The sequence below is a fragment of the Fulmarus glacialis genome, unplaced genomic scaffold (assembly GCF_000690835.1).
Source record: "Fulmarus glacialis isolate BGI_N327 unplaced genomic scaffold, ASM69083v1 scaffold32906, whole genome shotgun sequence".
NCBI lineage: Eukaryota > Metazoa > Chordata > Aves > Procellariiformes > Procellariidae > Fulmarus > Fulmarus glacialis.
In genome coordinates this window covers 67910-89842 of record NW_009216770.1, presented here as the reverse complement: position 1 = coordinate 89842, position 21933 = coordinate 67910, and the positions used below count along the sequence as shown (strand labels likewise).

Below are 21933 nucleotides of genomic sequence, written 5' to 3'. Positions count from 1 at the left end.
TGCTTTTTGAGAGCTCTGTCCAGACATGCAGGCTTAGGAGGTATCAAAATAGTCTGGTTTCTATCAGAGTTATAAGTCTTAGATTGCCTGCTAATGATGAATGTTTGGGGTGGTTTTTTTTTTTTTTTGGTATAACCTTAGAAACTCCAAAGTGATACAGTTTCACAAAACTTGTATAAATCTTCTTTTTGTATTTGACAGATTATGGTTACTCTTGAAGTCTGCAGCAGATGCTAACATGAATGCACTTCGGGTTTGGGGAGGAGGAGTATATGAACAAGATGAATTTTATGATATTTGCGATGAACTAGGAATAATGGTAAAAACAATAAACACGGAAGGCTTATTTAAAAACTGACAAGAACTTGTAAATAAAAATCCACTCTAAATGAACAAAATAAGAGAATTAATACATAAGTTCTAGCCGTCTTTGCAAAGGAAATGGTAGAGTACCAACCTGGGAAGTCAGATCAACCTGGTGGTTTTTTTTGGGTGTTTTGTTTTTTTTTTTTTCAAATGTCTTTTTCATTTGAATGGTTCCTGATTACTGAGGCTGTCTGTTGAAACTGGAAGTGATATTTTGGAGACTTTATATTAGAACCCCAGCTTGTATTTTCTCTTGTAGCTAAGGCTACAACTCTGTTTCTCACTCATCCCCGCTTCCCAGCCCAGAATCTCCCCTTCATCTCCCTTTTCTCCCCACTGTCTTTCCCCACCCCCCCTTACATTTCCCAAAATCAGAGCAACAGGACTGTGGCTTTAACTTTCTGTCTTTTAGCTCTTTTCAGACCAAAACTCTTATCTTTATATACTGTACCTCTCTCCCAGTTCTACACTTTCTGCTCTCTTGGGAAAGAATGAGAAAAGAAATGAACGGATGAGGGACTGGTACTAGTGATGTCACTTAATGCAGGAAGATGTTTACACTGTAATGATGAGCATGACAGAACTTTCGTGGACTGTAGGTATCAACAGGGACTTGCAACACTCAGTCAAATAGTTGTGAAACAAGTAGTGCATGGGAGGGGGATTATTCACGAGATCAAATAATATTTTTTTTCTACAGCAGCCAGACTGTGGGGCCCTATAGCTGTGTTTAGGGCTTACTCATGTGAGAATAGCCCTGCTGAAGAATCTGAGTGCTTGACCAGATTGAGAGCAAAGGCCTTGCAATCTGACCTCAATAAGGATTTAAGGCCTGCTGTATTTGAGTTTTGTGCTTTCAGCCAGCTCTGGGTTATCAAAACACCGAAGAAGGTAGTCATGCTTTTCTCTCCTGTGGAAACGGATTTTATTTCTTTTAAAAGTATTTTCTCCTTTATAGCAATAGCTGAAAAGGTTTGTGTTTTTTTTGGTTCAAACTTTTTAAACTTATTTAAAAATATTTCACTTGGCCTGAAGCCAAGCATGGAAGGCCTTATCCAAAGGGCCATTTTGAACAAGCTGTAATTGCGTATAAATGTAGCTGTAAGGGGAACACCTGCTGCAAACACTGATAATCCTAGATGAGTACCTTTGATTATATGAGCTTGGAGGCACATGTTAATAAGTTTTGATGAAATAGTGACTAGATGAGTGAAGGCCAAATTGCATCTGATACTAAAATCCCAAGAAGTGTGTTTGGCCTTACTTTACAGCATAAAAACCAGGGAAACAGAATTGATACCTTGCTGCCTTCTGCTGTGTGTGCTTGGGGAAAAAAAAAAAGTTACATCTATTTTAGTCATCTGAATGAGTGCCCTGATTTTCAGGGCTTCTGAGCACTTACAGTTCTTTCATTTTTGACACTAGGCACCTAAGTAGGCCACTTAGATCTGTGCTTGTACAGTGCTCAATGCAAGATTTAATCTATTTAGCAGCCAAAATAGCATGTAGATGCAGAAAATCATACCATTATTTTGGAGGGGGTAGTGCTGGAGGCTTTTGGTTTTGTTTCTTCTGATGGTCTTGCAAAGGCTTAGAAGTGCATTAGAGTCAAACTGTGCTTAAGGAAAAACAGTGATAGCTCACTGAGGGAAATAGCGAGAGAAAGTTTCTTTCAATAGAGAGTTTTGACTCTACACAGTCACTCAAGGATTCTGAGTGATTCTTCAGCAATAGCTTTGCTTTTTTTGTACAGTGCTAGGAGTGTAACTATTATTAATGGATCCATTACCTCCTACTGTCCTGTTCCCTATCTTCAGTTTTCTTAGGGAATGTATGCTGAAAAGAGTCATGGAAAAGTATGTTCTCACTGCAAGGAAAGTGCAATTGTATGAGGAGCTGGTCTGTCTCTCTCTATTGTTTATATAGTATGGTGTTCAGAAACGTGTAGTCTCCTACAGACTCCTTTGGGTTAATGTGCTCCTTCAAAGGATCTTTCCATTAACATTGGAGATAGACTGTCAGGAGTCTCAAAGTTACAGCAATTTAAAAAACAGAACAGGTAAAACAAGAAATCTTACCCATCTCATTGGGCTTCTTCCTTTCCCCTTTTTTGTAGTTTTCCTTCAAGGTACAAATGGAGTTCATTGTTGAATTGAAAGGCTTGCTGTTCTCTAGTGGTATCTACTTGATCTTTCTTTGAAGAGAAAGATCACTGTGTTGTTAGAGGATCTAGTTTCTTTCTGCCCCTCTTATGGGGTAAGATTTGCTCTTTTTAAGATCAGTTTGCGCATTTGGTATGGAAGTGTTTTGTTAACAAGTACACTTGAACATCTGTTAAGTATGCTCGATACCAACTCAGAAGAATTACTGTCTCTTTTTAATAAGTAACGGGGATTTGGTGTTACACCTGCAAAGTAGTAAATACGAAGTTGTTCTGTTCAGGTGGAGATTGCCCCACGTTCATATTTGCGCAGTGCATGGGTTCTCATTATTCTGTTGAAACTTATTGAACTCCATCTACTGAGCAATATTCCACTCATCAGTGAAGGCTGTCAGAATCTGATTCCTAAGGGTAAATATTTTGTAACTCTGATATTGAGCAAAACCACAGTGGAGTATGCACATACTGAACCCCATGGAGGATGTGATTGTTTTGGTGGTACTCTCTAAGAACAACAAATAGAACATTTCAATTTAATTATTTTTGAGATAAATAACTTCTGTCTGAACAAAGGATTGTGCATCCCAGTGTAAAATGATTTGCTAACAGATCTTTTTTTTTTTTTAATTTTCTTTCCTTTTCCCTGTAGATTTGGCAGGATTTTATGTTTGCATGTGCGCTATATCCAACTGACCAGAATTATTTAGAATCTGTAAGAGCAGAAGTTTCTCATCAGGTATTTTGTCCATGTGTCAAAGCTTGATTTCCTATTACCTATTTTTGATTGACCGACTGTACAAGTTAGCTTTCCAAAAATGCTTGTTTGGAAGTGTTTGTAGTGTACCTTTTATGTAGCAGGCACAAAATGTAACCTTGCTAAATCCTCTTTTAACTTACTTGCAGGAGTAGTCAGTCAAGCAGAGGTACAGGCTTTCCTCATGCCCAAACTGCCCTCTTCTCAAGGATGTTTAAGAGCATTCCTTGAGAGTGAGCTCTAATGATTGCAACATGCCTTAGCACAGAATTTACCCTTCACATGTGTGGCCAAGTAGATGAGGATGGAGGTATACATGTGCATACGGTGGATATATGTCAGCATATTAGTAGTTTGCCCGTCTGTAAACGTATATTACAAAAGTATGAGCCTGGTAGAGAGCTGAGGGAATAGTGAACAGTGCGGATAAAAACAGGAATTGTAGGCTCAGCATATGTAATATGCATGTGGACTTGTAATTCAAGTAGTAATAAAGTGATTTTCTTTTTTTTTATTTTTAAAAGAAGTAATTTTGCTTGACTTCTGAAACTTTAAGTTCTATTTCAGGTAAGGCGTTTAAAATCCCATCCATCAATTATTCTGTGGAGTGGTAACAATGAAAATGAAGCAGCAATTGCAAGCAACTGGTTCTCTATACCTTATGCTGACAGGGAAGTCTATATCAAAGACTACGTGATGCTTTATGTGAAGAACATCCGAGAAATAGTTCTTACTGTAAGTCATCTCAGGAAACTGTAGGGGGATATGGCTTGGCAAAAAGTTTTAATGTTTGCAATTTGAGCAACTTGGGATTTCTTTTTAAATCCTTTTGGGAAATGAAAAACAGCACATCATTGAGGAATTGCACTTTCCGAGTTCTTCTAAACTACTCTCTGAAATCAACGGTTATCCTCAAAGTAAAACAAAAAATTACTTGCATCTTTGACGCTTTGTGATATGTAAAGGAAGACCTGAAAATGTAGTGGATCTTGCTTCTTTTTTCCTTCCTATTTTTAATACCTCCACAAATGCCTGCACTTCCAGTGGACAAAAATCAACTTGCTCATTAATTAATTAATGTAGATGATCAGATTTCCTTTATCCTAATTTTGTTGAAGGATATTGTAAGAAGGATTTAACAACCCTCAGGCCTTTTAATAGCAGTTAAAGAAATTAATTTTGACTTAAGTTTTTTGGCTTAAGCAGGTTAAACAAAAGCTATGCTAAACATTTTCCTCATGTTGTCATTATATTGTGTGTTTTTGAAAAACAGACTAATGGTATTTTATACAATATGAAAGCAAAATAAAATATTTTGAGATAAGACTTAAACTGCAAGCATGGAGACCAGAAGCACCTGGAATCCGTGATAAAGTCTACTGTGACTTGGCACTACCCATTTTGCATGGCTTTTGTAGTTTTATTTCTCCTCCTAGAAGTATTTGAGTTCTTCATTATTTAATGGAATCTGCTTTTAACTAACTTTTATGTGTGTATGTAGAGTGAAATTGATTTAAAAGTCCCAAATTGATGTCGCATAACTGTATAGGGATTAACAAACAGTGCTTGAACCACAGGTGAATATTCTGAACTCCCCTGTTAGGTAAGAGACAAAATGTTGCAAGAGTTTTGTCCAGTTAGAACTTCTTTCTTCAACAAGAGTGTGAGTTTTTGTTAACCTAAAAATGCTCATGGCCTTTTCCTATCCAGTTATCCCTGTATAATATGATCTTACTGACTTCAGGGTATGATAATTTTAGTCTAATCTCCGTCCTTTTCAGGATGAGATATGTTTCATGTTATGAGGCTCATGACCTGAAGTTTCCCTTTGCTAAGACAGGCACTCACTATGTAGGTGACAGCAATATTATTGCTTGTTATTGGGGGCTACTGGCATTGTCAGAGTAGTTGTAGTCTGGGAATTTAGAATACCTTTCTACTGGAAAAGTTGAAATATGAGGAAACAATAGAAATCATGCCAGGTTTGACAGAACCTGCTGAAAAGGATCCCACTTTTGAGGGCAGTTATTCATTCTAAATGGTAACGGTGTCTTATATTCTTGCTTAACATCTTGATTCTAGTTTTCTGTATTTCAGCTAGGTTTTTTGGAACTGAGGTGTTTGTAAAGGTATGCTGTGGTGTTTCTGTGATTAGCTACATGAGTTGGATGGCCAGTGCATGTGCAGCAAAGTGAGGTGTTCTGGCTTGATACTGTCTTTTAGTGACAGTTCACTTGTGTAGCATTGCTATCCAAGATGGACCCCCTTTTATTTTTAAACCCATAGCATAACTATTTTGAGCACCAGAAGGAACCATACAGTGAAATAGCTTCAGGTCCTGTGTAATACAAGCCAGCTGAGGATGCCTGTAACTACTAGCAATACTGGACTGTATAACTTAAAAAGACTTCTAAGTTTGAGGTAAGACTTCAGGGAATCCAGGATATCCTGTAGTAAATTGTTTCAGTTAATTATTAATTACTCATGTCAAAAAAAAAAAAAACCCAAACAAAAGAAAACAAAACAAGGACAGGGGAACAGGACTATTTCTTAAAAAGAAGCACACGTCTAAGTGCTTTGGTGTACTGGAGCCAATTGCTGTAACTTGTGACTGGTAACTAACTCAGGCCTCTATTCTAACACACGTAGGGTGCTAAATGAATTATACCTGCAAAAGGATTCCTTCAGTACTTCGTAGGGTACTGCTAAAAGATTTAGCGTACTAAATCTACTGAGGCTATAAATAAAGGCAGCTCTGAACAATTTGAAATGTAACCCTTATTATAGTCTCACCTATCTTAACGTGCAGAGCCAGCCAAAATGATAATAACCTGCAATGTTACTATGCAAGCATTAGTAGCAGAATACCTTGGCTTTGTTAGGACTAAATTTAGGTGACTACTTAATAGGAAAGGAGAAAATCATGGCCTTGTTCCTGCAAAAACACTGCAAAAAGAAGTCACAGTACTCAAAATATTAATGTTCCTTGAGTTTATTTTTTCACAAGGCACGTTTTAAATAGCTTTCATTAAGAATTTAGAAGCATATAAAGATAGAAGATCTCTTGATGCGAGGAGAGAATCCCTTAGAACAGCAGAGCAAGCAATATCATGCCCAGCTGTCCTCCAAGAACATAAATAAGAAGCTAATTAAGCAAGTAAAGATGATGAATATCAGGACACAGAGGGGAATGTTTCCTAGGTGGTGACTCAGAAATTTGGAAAAGGCATGTAGTCCCTGCCCTCCCCCCCACCCCCCCGCCTTTTCAAAATGTGGTCTATGTATTCAGATGATAAAAGCCAATCACTTTGTGAGGGGGTTGTGTTTTTAGGTTTGTTTTTTTTTTTTCCTCTCTTTTTTTTTTTTTTTTTTCTTTTTAAATCCCAGGAAGATAAGAGTCGTCCTTTCATTGCATCCAGTCCTACCAATGGCTTGGAGTCAGTTAAAGAAGGTTGGCTCTCCCAGAATCCTTATGATACCCATTATGGTGACACTCACTTTTATGACTACAGCAATGACTGCTGGAACTGGACAGTGTATCCTAAAACTCGTTTTGCTTCAGAATATGGATTTCAATCCTGGCCTTCCTTCAGTACAATCGAAAAGGTAGGGCTGGGCTTCCACACCTTACTGTCCCCTCTGCTCTCATTTAGTGAGGGCAGTGAGTCTCTTCCCAACAAACTACATCATCCAAACTGTAGTTGGGATAACACATTGTTAGGTGTGGTATGGCACAGGTGGGATAGAGGTGTGTGCTGTTGTGGAGGGAGGGGATGAAACTGGACTGTTTACCTCCTCAGTGTTCAATATATTTACCTTGATGTTGCAAGAGGAAACAAGTTTAGATGAGGGACTATTATAAGACTATTAATTTTAATAGTAATTCTATTTAATATATAGCTTAGTAATGATTGCCTAACATCTGTTTCGTTTTGCTGGGTCTAAGGATAGATTTCATTTAGAAATAGAAGAAACATGACAAATACTGAATTGTGCTGAATTCTAAAATGTATTGATTTTTATATTTTTTCCAATTTCTTTTACTTAAATAATTTGTTTCTTTATGTTTTGTATATAAGAGGATTTGGTTTTGTCTCCTGTTTAAATTTAGATATTGTATATCCTATCTTATTTATCCAGTTGGAGCAGAGACATGTCATGCTGTTTGTCCATTTGTTCAGAGAGAGATGAATATCATGTTGATACTCCATGCACGCAACTAAAAGGAGTTCAGAATGTTTCTTTCAATTTGCTGGGCAAAGTGTATTATCTGAGACATAATCAGTACATTAATCCATATTAATAACAACGAAAATTATTCAATCCAGCCTAAAAAGGAACAAATTTAAATAAAAAGATTTTATAGAGATTGTAATTACAATGAAAGCTTGATGATAATAACTGTATGAGCTATGCTGCATTGTTGCCCTTAGTTGAAAAAAACTGTTTCATGATCATTTGTTTTCGGAGGCAGGTTTTGAAAATATACACATTATTAGAATTTATAGCCCTACTAACTTCTGTAACTTTTATGCCTAAATGTGTTTGACCTAGAGTACATTCTTCTGTCTTAACCTACTGTGTTTCTGATTTACTATGAATGCAAGTAAACCTCTGAGGTCCCTTGGCCAAACTGAACCTTAGGATAAATAAGTTAAATGCCATTGAGCCAAAAGTTGCTCTCCTGGGTTCAACAGCAATGTCTGTTTTCATTTATTTTTACAAGGAGTATAAGCAAAGGGTGTTATTGATTCAAAATCCTTGCATGACTGCATGAGGCACTGTAGAAATATACTACCATTTTAAAGGTTTTGGATTATGTTAGCAGGCTGTAATGGATATACTTTCCTGAATATCCTGTCAGTCATTAAATGCACGTTTTGCCTTTTCATTCTGATCTCTTACTTTTGTGGTTTTTTTAAAAGGTTTCCTCCACTGAGGACTGGTCCTACACAAGCAATTTTTCTCTCCATCGACAACACCATGAAAATGGCAATGATCAGATGCTTCAACAGATTGGGCATCATTTCAAGCTTCCCCAGAGCACAGATCCCATAAAGAAGTTCAAAGATATGATTTACCTCACCCAGGTAACAGTGATGTCTTCAATAGAAGCAGACATCAATACTTGTTCCATTAGATACTGTCAGCGGTTACTGTCAGCGGGGCCTATTCTTCAGTGATACAGAAAGTTTCTGCACTGAAGCATTGGAGAGTCCTGTTTAATTTGGAACTAGCTTGTCTCTCGTTTATTGTAGAGAGACTCCAATTTTCATCATAGAAGGGCTGGAATACTTGTCAGGGAATTTCCCAGAAACTGGCTCAATTGGGAGAAAATCTGGCTGCATGTCCTACCTTGGTCCCTGTCCCCAGCTGGGCCCATTCATGAAGCTGGCTGGGAATGCAGGGATGCGCTGGCCTTCCTTGGTACGCGGTTATTCCTAGCGCTACATGTTACTCCCTGTTCCAGGGTGGGTATGTTTTCCTCTTCATGTGGCCCCTGTAGGCTTACTGCTTTGATTTTTTGCCACAAGGAATACATAAGCGTTTGAAACAAGATTGTTTCTAGAGAATGCAGTTCTCTATGAATGAGATTATTAGTAGCTCTTATTTTGTTATGGACTCAGATATTGATATTTTAGAGAATGTATTTTGGTTTTTGTGGGGTTTTTTTGTTTTTTTTTTTTCAAATCGGTAGGTTATATTTTGTTCTTCATCTGTAGTAGTTTCTCTCATGCTTTTTTCTTTCTTTGTGATTTCTATGTGACTTTTAAATGATGTTAAGTAACTTTTTAATGCTATTAGGCAAGTTTAAAGTGCTGCTACTTTTTGCTGTGTTCCAAGAATTTCAGAAACACTCTTGATGGGAATAATTGCACATTCACTAAGTTTTTAATGTTTGCAAGATGCTGTCAGCAAGTTTTATATAAAAACAAAACACCTGGAGAACTTTAGGCACTGATGACAAGAGAACAAGGATTCATCATGCTGTGAAATTGAAAACAGGGGTAAAACTTGCGCAGTGAGGTCCTGACTCAAAAAGCTATGAGAGTTTCTGCAGGGGTAAGTTCGTCAGGGCCTTATTACAAGGTTAAACAATTTAAGAATACCAAAATAAGGATAGCAAAAAGGATAAGGAGAGTAAACTTGGCTCTAGTGGTTAACTAGAAGTGTTATCTTTACCTTTTGAGCTGTCCTAAAGAATAACTTTTTCCTTTATTTTGAGACTTTCTTTTAATATATCCCTAGCCTAGTAATATACTTTGTGAAGAAAATAACAGGCTGTTTGGCTTCTATTGAGAACTTGGCCAATGAAAAATTCTGTTTTTTAAAGACAAGGTGGGGAAGGAGAGAAGAAGTGGGAGTGCAGGTGAAAAAAGGTTGCTCCTTCGGTGCACAATTTTGACTGTACACTGGGAATGTGTGTTATATGTTCAGAGTATAGGGATGTGGACATCATGATAATGTATACTGGAGGTAGTGCAGCATAACGTCATTTTGCAACTCTTGGGTTTTTTATTTACATTAACTTAAAAAAAAAAAATTAAATTTATTTTTCTTTCCATTGTCTTCCATTTGCCTTTCAAAGACCCTCTTGCCCAGTGATCTTTACTGGATGGAAGGCAGGAAGTAGCCCCTCCAGAGTTTCTCTAAAGATACTGCTTGTAAAGCTGTTGGGAGCTGCTAGGAATAGATCTCCTTCAAGCAGAGGCCCACTGCACTGCAGGTGTATGCTCTTGAAGGCTTAAGTTTAAAGTCTTATGTGCCGTTGCTGTGAAGTCTGTGTTGTATGTTAGTATATACACACATGCTTTGAAGGTAAAGTAAAATACAAAATACAATACACCCCAATTTTTTTTTTTATATGTGTTTGTTGACCAAGGTGATGCAGGCTCAATGTGTAAAGACAGAAACTGAATTCTATCGTTTTAGTCAAAGTGAAATAATCAAGGGAGAAGGACACACAATGGGAGCTCTGTACTGGCAACTCAATGACATTTGGCAGGCACCTTCATGGGCTTCCTTGGGTAAGTTTTGTGACAGTCTGGTAAAAAGCACCAACTATCAGTCTTGTTTTGTTTTCCTCATCTGGAAGTATCTGAATAAGAAGTATGGCTCTGCTCTCTCTCTCGGGCAACTTTGCAAACTTTGAACATGTTCCTGTCTATCCTTTAGAAATGCTTTCCAGAAAAGTGTTTTTCAGGATCATCCTAGTAGTCTGTGAAAGTGGAAGAGGGTAAAGAACAAAGCGATTCTTTTCCTGTGGCAGTTTTGCTGTTTAAGTTCAGATTTGGCAGCCACCAACTCTTACCCTTGTTTTAGCAAGGTTTAGTTAAGAGAAGTTAAAATTGTATGTAACTCCTAATTTCTTAGAAATACGTTTTTTCGTTTAAGCAGTATTCTCATTTCTCCCAAGGAAATATCATTGAAGGCAGACAAAGCTGCCTGTTAGGAAGCAGTGATGGTTAGGATTGAGGGCACAACCCTCTTGTGAGGTAAACTTTCAACTACCCTTGCTTTTCTTATGTAGAGCTGGATCTTCCTGAAACTGTGTGTGATATATCATCCAGGCTTTTCCAGAGAAATTTTGCATTTTTTGCAAGTTTAATTCTTTTAAAATTAGTAAGATGAATTCTTTTAAAATTGGAGGCTTCTAAGAAATTCTGTTTCCAAAAGGGCCTGTCCTAGAAATCCCTGATTATATTTATTGGCTTAGCTGTGCAGATGCATGTATGTACCCAGCCACCTTGGGTGGGAATGGACAGAGAGGGAGCTAGTGGGATAGGAAGGGAAGAAGGAGCACCCATGTATTGTTATACTTGCCATAATCCCAACAAATTTGGTTGATTTTGTTGCTCCTACCCCCGCTGTCCCCCTCCGCCCTGGTAAAATGATCAAAACCTCTCCCTTCAGTAGGCAGTAGTGCACTGTCAAAAGAACTACAGAACTGTGATCCTGTTCTGAGCAGGATGGGATTTAGTATATAAAGGCTAGGCATCTAGATTTCTTCTGTAGTCAGTTGGGGGAGAGATGGGTATCTCCAGAGTGTGATGCATTGTGTCCTTAGCTGTCTAATAAGTGGGATGAATTATCTTCTCCATGCTGAATTTGATTTTCATAGAACTTCATATGACACCTCTCACCCAGCATAGCTTCTGAGAAGCTCTTCGTAGGAGAAGATGACTAGCTGAGATTTGGTGAGGTGAGGTGAATCACTTTTTGTGACTAAATTATTCTGCTAATATGCTATTTATGCATATGATATCTCCTTATATATTACAGATATATTTTTCCTTTTAGAACACAAAAATGGAGTAGTCAGACATATAAAGAGATAAGTCAGGCAGTAAGAAATAAGAGAGGAATGTATGGTATGAGGGAAGTGGCTGTGTTTCATGTTCTGAACGTTTTGTCTAGAAGTTGTTTTGAAACGGAGAAGCTGTTCTATAACAGCTGTATAGGACTTGGGTAGATTCTTTTTCAATTTTAGTTATTTCTCACATGTTCTTTTTTTGAAAATCTTTGTTTAGGAATTTCATGTGTGAAGAAATACGAGTGAACTAGAAAAAGCTAAGAGCTAGTGTGAAGTTCTCGATCTGTCCTTAGAACAAAATGCCATTTGGCCTTGCTTTAAAAAAAATTAGCCCACCCCATTCTCCCCCTCTTTCTCTGGGAGATGTTTGTCCCTCTCCCTTTTACTTTTTGTTCTTTTTTTTTTTTTCTTTTTTTTTCTTTTTTCCTCCTATATTCATCCAAGCAAAGTAACTGCAACCAACAAAGGAAGACAAACCAGTAGAAGAAACAGGCTATTTTATTTAAATGTTAAGGCAGCGGTCCAACTATAACGCTCATCTTTCTGGGCTTTCTAGACTTGTATTAGGAAATGGAATATCCCAATGTTCATTTTTATGATTCTAGCAATGGCTGATGCTCTTAGGCTTTTAGTGCCTTAAGAGAAAAAGATGCTTGGAAAAATGTCTCTTTGTAAAGACAGGTGTATTGATGGATGAAGTGATCGTGGAAACCATAAATGTCTTTTTAAGTATAGAGCTGACGTCATTGTAGAAAATATATCAAATACTTGAATTATTCATACGTTGTTGAAATTAGTTTACAGAAAAGAAGCTCAGCAGAGATACAGCTGTCCCTTTGTTTTGTTCTATTCCCTCAGTGGAATGAGGAAAGGTTTAATATTCATTTAATTAGGCAGTGTGGTAGAGGGATTTTTGAAATGCTAATGGCTGAAATTATGCAAAACTTCAGAGAAATTAGTTTTATTTGCACTTCAAAACCACATTTCTGCATCTTGTTAGATGGCACAGTAGTATCACCAATGAGTGCTTTTTATTTAAATCCGTTATTTTACAGAGAGCCATGGCGGGGGGGTGAGGGGGGGCCTTACATAATTTCCCATACAAAGCAGGAGTATTTCCTTGTGAAGTGGGGAGGGAAGAAGGTAGCAAATGTTTCTCCTTTTAACTTACCTTTTAAGATGTTTGCTTGGGATTGAATGAAAACACAGCACAGCACTCCTGTCATAGTCACTTCTGCCTTCAGTTCAGAACTAAAATAGCTTTTACCACAACTGGGTTTTGATTGTTAGCGCCTAGTTGTGGAGCCGGTTGTGCCACGATGAATGCTTTAGCATCTATGCAGTGTGTTTTGGTGAGGAGCACTGCAATACACATGACAATTTACCTCACTCCCACACAAGTGTCACCTTGAGGTACCCAACTCGGTTGTTATGAGATTCCCTTGAACAGATAACGGCTTTTATTGCAGGCTCAATATTTAGAGGCCCTGGTGAGCTGAAGCCACAGTCTATTATGGAGAATAATAGATCTGAATTCATGAGACTGAGGTGAGGAAAGAACTAACAGCATGTTTCTCAGGTTGCATTTAATGGTGTGAAGTGATTAATTTAAAATCCATTCCAGGGATATTCCTGCTATCAGTGTAGAATGCTCAGGGAAGAGTCAGAAAAAAGGGTACTGGGGTCTCATTGCAAACCTAATTTTAGTTTCCTGTTCTGAAGTTTGATACCACGGAGAGTACAGACCCCATGTTATTATCAGGAAAAAATTGGGGAACTTGGATTTCTTTAAGAATTCATTTAAATGTGGGGGGAGGAGGAGTATACCACCCCAGGGCTGTTTTAAATAACTTTTGACTGTTGCCTTTGGGCATGCATGTCTGTGACAGGAAAGTTTAAGCCCAGAGATTTCTCACCATAGCTACCTGATCTCCAGATTTCTTACGTCCATTTTTTGGGGCAGGGGGAGGATTTTACATACAACTTGCTTATTTTTAAATCAAGAAATGTGACTCTGGTCTTAAGGAAATCAAGACAACAGATGAGCTGAAGAACGTGGCTTTTTTTTTAGTTAGTGAGCTTCAGTTTTCTGTGCTGTCTGAAGTTTCTTTGACAATTGTATTATCAAGGTCCTGTTGCTTTGGAAGATGCTTCCTGTGTGAAACTGCTCCAGCAGTTGAGCTTTAGTTTTTCAAAATGGCTCTAGGTTTTTTGGGAAGGGAAATATCAACCTTAAAAAGCTGATCTGAGGTAAGCAGACTAGTGATGTTTCCAAACATCCCAAAAAAATAGCTGTTGAACCCTAGAATGAGTTTTGAAATGGTACAAACTTTTAAGTGTGTGGTTTATTTGCTTTTGTTTGTTGCTTGGGTTTGTTTGTTTGTTTGTTTTTCCCTGTGGAAGTGTAGTGCCAAGTTCTGTCTGAGTTTTCTCCACTGTACAGGTTTCTTGAGGATCTCTGTATCTGCTGTCGAGGGAGCAAACCTTCTCTTTTTCCCTCCAGTAGCCACTGCAATGTGGTTATGTAATCCAGATGGAAATCAAGGCACAGCAGAAATTGAGGGTAGGGCCCATTCAAAGAGAAATGGGATTTTATATTACACTAAGTAACAGGAACTGCTCTACTTCAGTTGCATTATTCATTTTCATATTTAAGACAGTTGAAGCCTAGATTTGCGTCATGTAAATTAAGCTGAGGAAAAAATTCAAGTCAGCAGGCACTGAAACCTCAGCCCATGCTAGGTAACTTTACTGAGCTCGTGGCGGCCTCTGTCTGAGGCCTGCAGTGAGCAGCATCTATTGCATTGGCAATTGAAATTCCTGAGAGTCTTGTGGCTATCCTGAGGGCTTCAGAGAGTTCAGCCCCTCCCAAAGCCTGAGGTTAGATGCAGTGCCTATTTCTCATACAAGGTCCATTGCTTTTATTTTTTAGATCAGATGCTGCCCCACAGTTTACTCTTGTTTCAAATAATCCATCCCCAATCAAAATCTCTCATCTTCTCGAGTTTCATGACCCTGAAAAGTAATTTCTTAGCACTCCCTGGTTTTGGCGGGATTGTCCTTTAGACCACCGACGTTTTTCCGCCAGGAATTGTCCTTGGAATGCAAGAATGTGGCTTTGTTCATATACTGAACAGCACCAATGTGCTGAGTATGTTCTCAGTTTATCAACAGTCTGTCTGTTTTGGAGAAACTCGGCAGCCTCTCCTGAAGTTTTTTTTCAGACTTCACCTCTTTGGTTTGCTTCAGTGCTATTAACTTGAATGCCGGTGGTGTTTTGTTGGCAACAGTCTGATCTCATAGCACCGTTGAAACTTGTATGGGTTTTCCAGGCAGATACAAGCTTTTCTTGTCTGTTCTCCAAGATAGCTGGTTGTGAGCTTGCTGAAAACAAGGTGATGTGCTCTCCACAAACTTCATTCATGTCTATGTGGAGTGCAGGCAGAGCATGTTCAGGTCTGCCTGTGAAAGTCACAAACGCACCCTTTAAAGACTACATCACTCTGGATGAAGTCCTTAATTATGACATGTTTGAAAGTGCTAAGAGCTTTGTACAAGCACCAAAACACAGAGAGGTAATTAGTTACAACAAAAACATATTACTAGAAATATTTTTCAGCATCCCTGGACTTTAAACCTGTTGTATAAAACAAAGAGCCAGAAACAAGAATGAAACAGTATCTAACTTTCCTTTCCTTATGAGATGATGCAGCTGACTTGCTGCTTTTTTAGTGCCATTTCAATGACTAGATAATGGTTGAGCAAAGGCAGAGTTAAAATGCTGACAGCGGGTGCTAGGTGGAAAATTAATAGAGAAAGAAGTGGAAGCAGCTTCTCTTTCAAAATGATTGTGTGGCAGTGCTGCATCTGGCAAAATTGCTTTTTTTGGAGAGGGCACAACATTTGATGGCTTTTCCAGTTTGTTAATGGCAGTATTAAAGTAATGAGGTACAGCTTTCCATTAAAGAGGCAAAGCGAACTGATTGGCATATATCTACGTCATGTATACTAACTTCCAAGTAAGTGTTGTCTCTAGATCTTGGCAATCTTCATTTTGCCTAACTCAGAGTTGTCTTTGGTTTGAGAACTTGTTTTTTTGTCTTCGTTGCTATCGATGTTCCTTTAAGGAAGAACTGAAAAAGGGGAAGAGAGCACTTTGTATAAGCCCCGGAAGTCAGACTGTTGTCTCTTTGCAGTGGTGGTAGTTTGTGGCAATGCCACCATGTTTGTCTGTATTCTCAACAACATGGATGCTCCAGCTGCTTGCTTAATGTGTAGTATGCTGTGTCAGTTTTGTTAATGTCACTTGTGTTTAAGGCTTTCTTTAACTGAATAACAGCATAGCAATGACAGGACCAACACTTGCAAAATGTGATCTTTTGGTGAAGCTCAAATAAAAGCTTGAAAAAGCATCAAATCCCTTCCAGAGCAGAGCCTTGCCTGGAAGAAAGCAAGAGTAACTTCAGTCATTCTCTGCACCTGATAGAGGTGAAAAAGGGTGGAGGGAGATATTGTATTGCCATAGCAGGACCAGAGAGCACCGGAAGGGATTGTGTGCCAAGGCAATCTTGGATTCAGTCTGAATCTTTCTTCCTTTTAACCCTTTTCAGAGTATGGTGGTAAGTGGAAACTGCTCCATTATTTTGCCCAGAACTTCTTTGCACCACTGCTGCCTGTGGCCTATGAAGACAAAGGTGTGTTGTACATTTACGGTGTCTCAGATCTTCATGTGGACCACAAGCTGACTTTGAGGGTAAGTCACACCTCTCTCGCCACTCTTGTGTCCCTCCCGCAAAAATGTGAGAAGCTGAAATGAGCACATCTTTGTATAGAAAAGCTTCAGTAAGTCCATGCTCAAACACAATGAGGTGCAATTCTTGTCTTTAAACTTCTTAGGGGCAATGTTATCCTTTGTTATAGTAGTGTGTGCTGCTTCACAGAACAAGGAATTAATTGCTGTGCTTATAGCCTGTTAGATACAGGCCTGAAATTAACTATTCTGTGGAAATCTTAAAGGGATTGTTGGTTAAGTAGAACAAAGTGTGAAAAATGGTACCTCACTACTTAATAAAACTGTTCCCTGGTTGTTAGAACTAGATTAACTGATGAAGTGGGGGGAAAAAAAGGATTGTACCATTGCTTGCCAGTACTCAAACTACACCGCTTTGGGAAAAAGAACTAGATTGTTTTCTGAAATAGCAACAGAACATCTAGGTGTACTTTAATTGCAAGGTCACCTACGCAATGTCACCATTTCACAGCTGATGCCTTAACTGTTTTCTGATAATGCTATAGAAACTGATAGGATTAAGAAATCCTGAGTTGTCCTGTAGAATACAGTCTTGCTTTTCAGTTTGTTATATTTTTTTGCTGTTAATCATATGGCAACCAGATCCCAAATAAATTTAGGGGCCATTTTGGACTACGAGATACAATTCCTGATGTAAAGGGCGTCCCATGTGAAAAGGCTGGGAAGGATGGAAAACAGACCTAGAGACCTGGAATGACTCACTAGTCATTTCAGAACTAGTAGTATGAGTATGTCAATTCCTAGTTCACTGCTCTGGTGGGCTGCCATGGAGTTTCAGATTTATAAGGTTACTTATATATAGTAATACATAGTAGAGAAAATGGTTGCAATTTCTGGATAGTCAGTTCTTAGAGTAGGACTGCACTTAATGAAATTGTTTATTTCTGGTCTGAGTTATTGTAACAGGCTTAAATTCTGGATAATGTGAGAGAAGTATTGGTAGTAGGGTAGTTCCGATGACTATTGTATTTCGCGCTTCAAGCAAATTTGGAACTTTAAAACTTTTGAAAGGAGTTAGGATCTGTTCCTGACTGTAGACCCCTGTTAAGGTCAAAAATAACCTAAAATGTATGAAGGGATAGAATGCTGTAATTCTCATTAAGCGTCTATCTTCCAAATTATGCACTTTTAATTTTTTTTTTTTTTTAAATTTAAGATAAGGGTGCATTTATAATGCATGCGTAATCTCTGGGAATATATATTTTACTGTATTAATATAACTTCCATGATCCCTTTTAAGGTGACGCAGCTTTCTTCTGTTTAACGGTGATTGTGCAGAAGCTCTAGATTACCCAGTTGGGTTACATCAGATAACACTGAGCAATCTCAAGAAAATCCTTTGTTTCACCTGATAGAGCTGTTTGACTTTTTTTTAATCAGGGAGGGGAGGAAAAAGAGTCAACAGATTAGTCGCTCACTAATTCCATTTTCCAGCACGCCCTTGGCAGGAATTGGCAACCCCCTCCTCTCAAGGAGCCTGGAGAAAACAAAAAGCCTTGCAGATCAAGAAGAACAACAGACACAGACTGTTTGAAACTAACTTCTTGTTAGGTTTATATAATGATCTAATTATTATGCCGTATCGATTGTTTAAATCTTTGTGGAGTTTCTTGCTAGGTGGAAATCAGCTGGTACTGTCAGGAGAACATCTCTTGCAATGAGCAATCCAAAACCTAGGATGCTGGGTTATCTTCACAGATGTAACTTTTCTTCTAAACTTTGTGCTCTCTCAACATGCTTGATAGGTCGTTGTGCACGCCTGGAGTTCTTTGGAGCCAGTATGCACCCTTGCCAAAGACAGTGTGACTGTTAAAGCACAAAGTGCTGTCCCCATCTACAAGGAGTCCATAAACGACTTGCTGGAAAGATGCAGAAATTGTACCAGGAAAAGCTGCATTATTACTTTCTGTCTTGTGGGAGAAGGTGGGCTCCAGAGTCCTACGAACCATCACTTCCTTTCATCTCTAAAGGATGCAGTAGGATTAGAAAACACCCATCTTAGTGTAAGCATCAGTCATGCTATATTACTGTATTTGGTTTTGCTAATCTTACTGTTTTGAGTTGTTTGCCTGCTATGCAGTGTCTGATTCCACTGAATGTTGTTGCTCCTTAGCTGTTGCAATTCTAGCTTCCATGTTGAGTTCAAAATCAGATTTCACCCCCCTCCCCCCCGCCCCATGTCACTATATGCATATCAAAATGACACTGGTAGGGGTTTGGTGGTTTGTTTTGCTTTTTTTTTTTTGGTGGGTTTTTTGTTTGGGTTTGGTTTTGTTTTAAATAATGAAGTCCTCATTTAATTTGTTTTGACTGTCTTTCACCTGACTGCATTGCTCCTATCATTATTTTTGTCCCTAGATAGCAAACAGCATCATGGCAAGTGTTTTGGCTTGCAGACAGTACTGTATGTTAGTACTAGGTGACGCTAGTTCAGTTGAGTGTGGAGTGCATTATTGTCAGCAGTATTTCCTCTTGAAGTGCTCAAACTCTCAGATCAGTACCATTGCTAACATGCAATATTGCATGCTCCTTTCCTCCTTCTGCAAATCTCTGCCCTCCGGCTAAGGGTTCTGATTTGCATAATAGTGATTATTTCTTAATATCTGGCAAGTGTGTCAGTCTCCTGAACAGGCACAAAAAGCATCCGTGTTGTATAACGCTGTCATTTAGTCCATTTGCTGCTTTTCCCTAGATTTCTTCCACTCCTAGCAAGTGTGCTCTGTATAGAGAGAGCGAGCGTGCTCTGTGTGTGTGTGTACACACACATCTTGCTAAGCCTCACTTCTTAGTGTATAAATCTTATTGCAAAATTCTTAATCAGCAGATTGGCAGGATTGGCATTCTCACATTTGGCTTCCAAACTGCAGCTTTGCTCTTTAGAGCTAAACTAAACAAGGGGGGAATAGAGGTCTTCAATCTCTTTGAATCTGGACCAGCATAATTGCTTTACAAAAAGAAAATGGGCCAAATTTTCCCCTCTTATCTCTTATCTCAGCATGGCCTGCCTCCTGAGTATACAAAGGAAAGAAATCAGCCTGTTTTTATTTTTTTTTTTCAGCTGGTGGCACAATCTGGAGTCTGAGTCATGCTGGTTTTTTTTGGTGGATGACATAATCAAAAATAAAAGCTCTGCAACTGGAGCATTGTTGGGAAATTTCACTCCTTTTTCCCACGGCTGTGTTGTCTCTGCAGTACTGACTAATAAGGACAGCTAGCAAGGATAAATGCAAAGTGGTTATTTTAAGAAAGTATGCAGCTCTGATTTAAAAAATCATTCTGTTTTGTGAGAAGCTGGTGCTTCTATACATAGTTTCTAATAAACTAACAAGACTTTCAAATACATTGCTAATCCAAGTGCTACTCTTCACAGCATTGCTTTTAAAGACATGAAGACTTCAGTTCAGAAAACACAAAATGTAAAGGATGTGTGCTTTTTCTTAAAAATGAATAGTGACATTTTTCTTGTAAGCGGGACGTAATTTCTGCACTTAACATAATTTGTCTGCTTTTTATATATAGTTAATTGGTATTTGAAAACGATGTAGCATATTTCATGGTGGTGAATGGGGAGTGCTGCTGGTTGTGCTTTTAAGCCTCTCTGAGATTTACTACTGATACTAGGTATAAGTCAGATTACCATTTATTCAGTTATCTTTGTAAGAAGATGGTAGAGTGATAACACTTCATGGCATTTTTCCGCCATCTTTAGTATTCTGTAGGAAGGCTATAACAACATTTGCAGTTTTTGCATGATTCTTGCATATGAATCCTGTTGGTTTGACCTTTTGTTCCAGAAGAGATTTCCATAAGAGAATAGTAATTTTGATCAAATGTGGTTGTTCTGTCTGTTTTACCGACATGCAGGTCTTTCCCAGTTTGGGTGTAACTGAGTCCTTATTTAACATGTATATTTTTATTTATTTATTTATTTCTTTTCCAGGCCTCTGTATCCCAACAAGATGACATTTATGTATTTGTTCTTCAGACCACTGCAATTGCTCCTTTTGTTTCTCTGGATGTAGGGAGTATAAAAGGCAGATTTAGCGATAATGGTTTCCTCATGACCGAAAAGAAGAAAGTGGTTGTGTTTTATCCTTGGGAACCTACCAGTGTTGAAGATCTAGAAAAGTCACTAACCTTGACCTCTCTGGTGGACATTGTCTAAGGATACTTTGTTTCCTTCTAGATAAGGAGTGAAACAGGAAGAGGAAAAAATTAGAAGAATTTGACTAAAGTTAAAGTGATGTACAATTTGAGCTGACTGGAGAACATACTGTTTATTCCTGTCATGTGTGAATTTTAACTGCTGGTCTCAAATGTAAAGATACCAACAGCAAAGCTTGCATATAATATATCTGGTGCATTGAAAATAAGGCTTTCTCAGGTAATTGGAAAAATATATCCCATGTATAAAATGGGAGGGATGAGTTGGTGCAAGAGAGCTGGTCTGAGCTCTCCAGTTCACATGAGATGAATTACTGGGTTGTGAATTCATCCTAAGAGGCAACAGAAGTATGCACCTCCAGACTATGGTTGTAAAAACTCGTATTTTTTCCAGTTTCACTATGCCGTAAGTGGAAATTCATCTTAGGATAACAGCAAGGTATGCTGGGGGCAAGGGAGAAGGGCAGGGAGTGAAGCTGGGACCACCCCCACAGGTATGCCCCCACTTGGAGTGTTTTGATCTATCTACAGCCGAATTGGGAGAGCACTACTTCTACCCTTTCAGATCTATGGCTGTAACTCTGTCAGGTGTCCTGCCTGCTCCCTGCAAGGTAGGCTTCCAAAATAGACATGAAACTTGGGCTGTCTAGTCAGACATCAGGCAGATCTGTTCCCCCTTCTGAAAGGGGAATTGAGTACGAGACTTGTTTTCTTCTGTCTTCTCAAGGTTATTGCTCAATGTTGCATGAGAGCTCTGCATCTAGCTTTGTCTCTTCCCAGAGGGCTGCAGGTGCTGCTGCATGGGATCCTGCATAATGTGGCATGGTACGAGATATGCCTGGCTGTGGGAAGAGGAATGGGGAGAAGAGTTGACCAAAGGTGCAAAGAGAAAGGAGGCAGTACAGAGAAGAAACGGTCATGTGAGATGACCACAGAGTTACAAGCGACTGCTTTTTCACTAGTAGATACATAGTGCAGGGGCTGCTGTTCTCGCTCAGACATTGCTGCGCAGCCATTCTGTTACCCCCTGGTATTCCTCATGAGTGGCCCTGTGCTCCACACTGATCTTCCTCTCCTTCCAGAAAAAGAGTTGGCTTAGCTTTGTTTATCAAGCAAATTGTCATAATTCTGGTTTGTTGTGTTTTTTGTGTGTGCACGCTACCTTTAAAATACAGACATCAACATTTTAAAATACAAAAGCTCAACATCTTAATTTTGCTTCTTTGTGTGTGGCTTCCCCATAGAAGACACTGTTGACTCATGATTAGCTCTGGTGGCCCATTGAACTCCTTAGTCCATACAAAGTAAGGGTGCTTCACCTTCTATTCTGTTTTTGGGTATGTTGTTTTTAAAATGTTTAGGTT

General features: G+C 38.7%; 1 protein-coding gene across 1 annotated transcript in view; it reads left to right on the top strand.

Annotated features, from left to right (window-relative positions):
- MANBA (mannosidase, beta A, lysosomal) overlaps nt 1-20654 on the top strand; it is a 38517-nt gene extending 17863 nt beyond the window's left edge. Inside the window, exons 8-16 of the mRNA XM_009579425.1 lie at nt 202-319; nt 3177-3263; nt 3849-4016; nt 6669-6887; nt 8207-8371; nt 10165-10309; nt 16206-16348; nt 18151-18408; nt 20346-20654. Of these exons, the coding sequence (XP_009577720.1) occupies nt 202-319; nt 3177-3263; nt 3849-4016; nt 6669-6887; nt 8207-8371; nt 10165-10309; nt 16206-16348; nt 18151-18408; nt 20346-20570 (1528 nt within the window). The 3' untranslated portion in view covers nt 20571-20654. The remainder of the gene's footprint in view (nt 1-201; nt 320-3176; nt 3264-3848; nt 4017-6668; nt 6888-8206; nt 8372-10164; nt 10310-16205; nt 16349-18150; nt 18409-20345) is intronic.
- Nucleotides 20655-21933: the final 1279 nt, after the last annotated feature.